Source organism: Vigna radiata, chromosome 9 (genome assembly GCF_000741045.1).
Source record: "Vigna radiata var. radiata cultivar VC1973A chromosome 9, Vradiata_ver6, whole genome shotgun sequence".
Taxonomy (NCBI): Eukaryota; Viridiplantae; Streptophyta; class Magnoliopsida; order Fabales; family Fabaceae; genus Vigna; species Vigna radiata.
Window position 1 is genome coordinate 3,902,662 of NC_028359.1, and position 5,681 is coordinate 3,908,342.

The 5,681-nt window shown below is 35.6% G+C and overlaps 1 protein-coding gene across 1 annotated transcript; it reads left to right on the forward strand.

Annotated features, from left to right (window-relative positions):
- The first annotated feature begins 396 nt into the window (after positions 1-396).
- Positions 397-5,095, forward strand: LOC106773595. The gene is made up of 5 exons (XM_014660302.2): positions 397-2,427; positions 2,517-2,679; positions 3,487-3,650; positions 4,149-4,407; positions 4,689-5,095. Exons 1-5 carry the CDS (start codon positions 803-805, stop codon positions 4,794-4,796), a joined length of 2,319 nt encoding a protein of 772 aa, XP_014515788.1. The 5' UTR covers positions 397-802; the 3' UTR covers positions 4,797-5,095.
- Positions 5,096-5,681: the final 586 nt, after the last annotated feature.

The following is a 5,681-nucleotide window of genomic DNA, read 5'->3' on the forward strand; positions in this document are numbered from 1 at the left end:
TGATTAATATGATTGGTTAAAGACAACATACTATTTTAATTTAAAATAATTTGATATTAACATACAAAATAGTTATACTCTTATACTATTTCTTGATAAAAAAAAAATTACATCTAGTTTAACTATACATTACCCATTATGTAAACTAAAAGGATGTATAATTATCTTTATTTTAATAATACATACAAATTATTTTATTTTCTAAAAAAGGTTTTTTCTTAAAAAAATAGGTTTAAAATGTCACCTTCCAAAAAAACTAATCATCTACCATATAATTTTATAAATTTAGTAAAAATCATGGAGTGATTTTTATTCTATAAATAAATATATTCCAATTAAATATTCCCTCTATATAAATATAGAAAGCCCATAGCGTCTGTTCTTGCTTCAGCTTTAATGGCCTGTGAGACTACGCTGAGTGTGTACGCCTACGGTTCCAAGTGACCGCATGTAAATCTTCAATATTTGCATGCTTCACCAACTCCCCTCAGACAATACCCATTACCCAAATAATATGATTTTCTCAAAATGCAAATGCAAATGCAATCCCAATTCTCTTCTTAATAACAAAGAACCTAACTTTTTCAGTTTTTACAACCACTGAGCGCAACCCAGATGACCCCAGGCTTCTAATTTCTGATGGGATTGTGTTATTTACTCTCTTTTAATCGATGTCTGAAATGGGTTTTCTGATTCATGGAGTCTTTTGATTGTTGTGTGTGAGTTTGGTTTGTTGTTGTTTTTTTCTTTTGTTTTTTTGGTTGTGTTCTGTCACTGGTTGTTGGTGTGTGAAAGCATTGAGATGGGGAAAGAGATGTTGGAGAATGTGAAGGACGATGGGGGCCTTGAAGAGCTTGAGATGTTGCTGAATGAGATCCCTCAGGCAACATCAAACAATCTTTACCAGGGGAAATCATATGATGTTAATGATGGTGATGATCATCATAATCATGGTTTTTTTGTGTCTAATGGAATGTGTGGTGTGTGTGATGATGACCCATTTAGTCAGATTCAGTATCCATGTGTCTCGTCTCCTGCGAGTGGTTTTTCTCTGCAATCTGATGGTTCTTCCTCAAGCTTGTTCTCTTCTGGACATGCTTTGTCTGACACTGGATCACCAACCCCTCCTCCATTGGAGGATCTTAAATCCACCATGCCTTCTGGAGGTTCTTCTTCTTACCCTAATAACCGTTTCATCACACCTGATTCAACTGTTTTTAATAATGCCAATGGAGGTTTGCTTGATGAATTTGGCCTGTGTGCCAATTTGAGTCGAATGCATATCAGCAATCAACAAGAGAGGCCTTGTGATTTCAAGGAACATTCGATGGGCATGAATAGGCCACTGTTTCCAGAATGTTCGTTCACTGGAAATGGTCCCAGCAATGTTCACACAAACGGGGCACATTGCAGTTTCAGGAGAGGTTCTTTGGATTGTGTTGGGGTTCAAGCCCCTGTGCCCTTGAGCCCTGTAAATCATGATGGTGAAATGAATATGGCCTTGTCGGGGTTGACCCGGGACTATAGAATGGCTAATTTATTTGGATCAAGACAGTGTGCTGAAAGGACTGAGACAATGCTTTCTCAATTAAATGACTTTAGTGGTTCATTGAAGTCTCCATGCCATCAGACAAGGCAGCTGATGAATAACTACTATAGTGGAGGAAGTCGAAGCCAGCCACCGGAGTACACTCCTTTGAGTATAAATCCAGTGGTTGATGCGTTACTTTATGCTCAGAATAATGGAATGCATCTAACTGAAGAAACAGCCATGCAAAGATGGCCTACCTCTCCCCAGTTTGTTAATTTAAGACCTTATTTGGGTGTTCAAGATTTACTGCAGTATAGCCGTTCTGTGCCTAATAATGCAAGAGCTGTCCCTCTATCAAATGCTAGAATCCCACAAGGAAATATTGATGCAATTGCTAGTGAGGGAAGCTTCATCATACAAGGTGAAGGTGTAAATTATGTTGCTGGCAGAGGTTCGGATTCTTCCATGTATCACAGTAAGTCTGCACTACGGGGCACTAGCTTTGATAAGCATTGCAAGAGATCAGAGCTAGGCATGCCTTACCAGGTTGTAGGAAATTTTGACAATCCTAGGAGTGCCAGGATAGGTTGCTCCTTACCTTTGGTGCCCAAATACAATTCTCTAGCTGAAGCTCAAGGTTATATATATTTAATGGCTAAAGATCAGCATGGCTGTAGGTTCTTGCAAAAAATGTTTGATGAGGGTACACCGGATGATGTTCAAGTGATATTTAACGAGATCATTGATCATGTAGTGGAACTTATGGTGAATCCTTTTGGAAATTACCTTATGCAGAAGTTATTAGATGTATGCAATGAAGAACAGAGGATGCAAATCCTTCTAATCCTTACTGAAGAACCGGGTCAGCTTGTCAGAATCTCTTTAAACACTCATGGGTAATGGCACAACTTATGCAACTACTTAAATATTTTATGGTTGTGTTATATTACGTTTGATTTCACTTCTTTGCCTTTTCTTTTATCAGCACTCGTGTGGTACAGAAGCTTATTGAGTCTCTCAAAACTAGGCAGCAAATTTCATTAGCTGTTTCAGCTCTTGAACCAGGATTTTTGGCTCTCATTAAAGACCTAAATGGAAACCATGTGGTTCAGCGCTGTTTGCTGTGTTTGAGCAATGAAGATAACAAGGCACGATTTCTATCTTTCTCAATAAAGCATACATATTGTATAATATTGTGCATGATATTGTTATCAATGAACAGAAATCTGTGTGCTTATCTCACTCTTGTTTCTGTTTTATACACATTTTAGTCGGTGATAATTGATCATCTCTTGTGAAATAGAATTTCATTGTTTTCTTACACGTTCATTTGATTCTGAAAGTTTTCCGTCCTTAACATACTACCATTTTTAGTATGGTAACAATAATGGTACTTCGAAAAATGGCACATATAAATGTTTGAACTTTTTTGTATCGTGGACTAGGCTTGTTAAATGTGCTAAAAGTTTTATCTTCAAGACTAATAATGAATATAAATTTATATAAATGTCTTGTGTTGCTGTGAGATTCCAATTATGTTTCAAAGAAAAAAAATTGTATTGATCCATGATGAACAAGCACCACTCTAACGACTAGTGATTTGGTCAGATGAAAATTGCTTGCGAAGGGTTTTGAATTTAACGCCTAGAGAAAATCCTATTAAACAATTTTTAAAACTTAGAAAACTAGAGTTTTAAGGACATTTGCTTCGATTGTGAAATTAATATCTACACGGTTGTTAAAGGAGAGCAATATTGGAATAGGATCAAAAGAAACGATCTTGTAATAATCTGGATTCTGGGATAAAAGGCTTGTGAACTATGATTGAAATGCTAATTTGTCTTTTGTTCTTGACTTGAGCCATCACTAAAGTGTGATGAAATGCAGAATAAATTTGCAAATTGATATCTGGTTGCATAAGTTAAACATTTACCCTGTTATTTTGCATTCTGCAGTTTATATTTGTTGCTGCTGCAAAGTATTGTGTTGACATTGCAACTCACCAACATGGATGTTGTGTTCTGCAAAGATGCATTGGCCATTCCAGCGGGGAGTACCGAGAAAAACTGATTGAAGAAATATGCGCTAATGCACTTCTGCTAGCTCAAGATCAATACGGGTAACTATTGGAAGCATTATAGTTTACAAAGCACAAAATTCCTTTGGCTGGTTCATCTTCTTCTTGTTAGAATATCCACTTTCCATCTCATAAACATGCCTTTTTTTCTTCCCAAAGTGAGAACTTAGTTGTAGTCAAGTGTCATTGACAATTTGTATAAAAAGTTCTAACCCATTTTCATGAGGCCAAGACTAATGAGGACTGGAAAATGTGGCGGTCAGACAGTACCTGTTGTTCTTCACTTTCTTCTTTTACATATGACCATTCCTTGTGCTACGCTGGTGAAGATATATGTACCACTGAAAAAATGAATAGTACACTAGGAAAGGAGATTGTTATAAACTGAAATTCATATGTTGCTATCAGTTTTAACATCTCAGGAATTTGTTAAATCAGATGGTAGTACAAAGCACTCAAACAACAGTGAGCCTTTTTCTCTATTGATTATGAATTCTTTCTTCTACCCTTTCATCACTCTGTTCTTTTTGCTTGCTGCAGAAATTATGTTGTTCAGTTTATCTTGGACTTAAAGATTCCATCTGCCACCGCATATATAAGGTCGCAATTTGAAGGTAACTACGTGCACCTGTCAAGGCAGAAGTTTGGTAGTCACGTGGTTGAAAAATGTCTGGCTGTATTCAATGATGAAAATCGATCAAGAGTCATTCTGGAGCTGCTGTCCACTCCTCACTTCGAACACTTGCTTCAAGATCCACATGCAAACTATGTTGTTCAATCAGCTCTTCGAAATTCTGAGGTTTGTAACATGGCCACCTTATTTTCATTCAATCCTCATTGAAAAGCCAATGACAGAATATAGTAAGTGCAAAATCCTGTCATAATTTATCACTAGCCAAAATCTATACCATCTACAAATATGTTGTACTACTACTGTTTTAGATAAGTAAATAGTGCATATAACTTTTATACTCATATTTTAGCTGTTTAAGAGGTTCATTTCATGACTGAGTTTTGATCCTGATCTAGTGGAAATGTTTGTTTTTTTTTTCTCTCTTTGCCTTTTTCCTTGTAAACTAGGGCCGTCTGCACAATGTACTAGTTGAAGCAATTGAGTCCCACAAAGCCATTTCTCGAAACAGCCCATATTCCAAGAAGATTTTCTCGCAGAAGTTTCTGAAGAAATGATGTACATTCTCCCCTTGTGCAAGAAGGGTTCTTGTTGTTTAGGTCTGCCACAAAAGTTTATGTATGTTTTGGATGGTTATTTAACTGTAAGTTGAAATGCTGATAACCATACAAAGGAGTTAAGGTCTGTTTATAAGTGCTTGTCCATCTGCTCAGCTAATTATGGAAAAAAGGGGAAGAGCAGAAATTTTGCTCACGTTTTAGATCTTTTGCATGTACTATTTTCTTGTATTTCAACTTATTGGGTAATATTATCATGTTAATTATGCTACTCTCACTCTGTGGGAATGATGGTGTGTATATATATATATATATAATATATATAACTAGCTGTTTGCTTTTGTTGTGTAATGAAGAATGCTATCAAACCACTCTTTAAGATACTGTTTTGAACACTAGTTTTTACTATTGGCTGAAATTGATAGAAAATCATAAACATTGTTAGATTAGAAAGAGTATATAAAAAAGGCATAGTTTTCAATAAAGACCACCTAATAATGGTGTGTATTAAAATTAAGAGTAGGTTTCCAATAATAATAATAATAATCCTTATGTTTGCTCCTTCATTGTGTGTAAATTTATTACCATTTCCTATTTTGTTAATGGTTCTGAAATCTCATGTGTTGGTTCTTCCACATGGAGGCTGAATTTGGCATTTTGGTCCCTCTAAAATGCATTCAGCACCTTAAAAGCAAAGTAGTATAAAACGATAATAGGTCACTGATAAATAAAGGATTAAAATTGTTATTATATACGTAATCACTTAAGAATTTATTAAATTCTCAACCGTTTTCTAAAACAATCTTTTCTAAAGGACGGATTAGGGTGGCTTTTCGGCTAAAATTTAAGGAACGTACCTAAACCTTTTAATGAAACAACACTACG

Coding starts and splice junctions, on each gene's coding strand:
- LOC106773595 (XM_014660302.2), top strand. CDS start 803: ATGGGGAAAGAGATGTTGGAGAATGTGAAGGACGATGGGGGCCTTGAA. Junction 2,680..3,486: donor TGAGCAATGAAGATAACAAG/GCACGATTTCTA, acceptor TGCATTCTGCAG/TTTATATTTGTTGCTGCTGC. Junction 4,408..4,688: donor CAGCTCTTCGAAATTCTGAG/GTTTGTAACATG, acceptor CTTGTAAACTAG/GGCCGTCTGCACAATGTACT.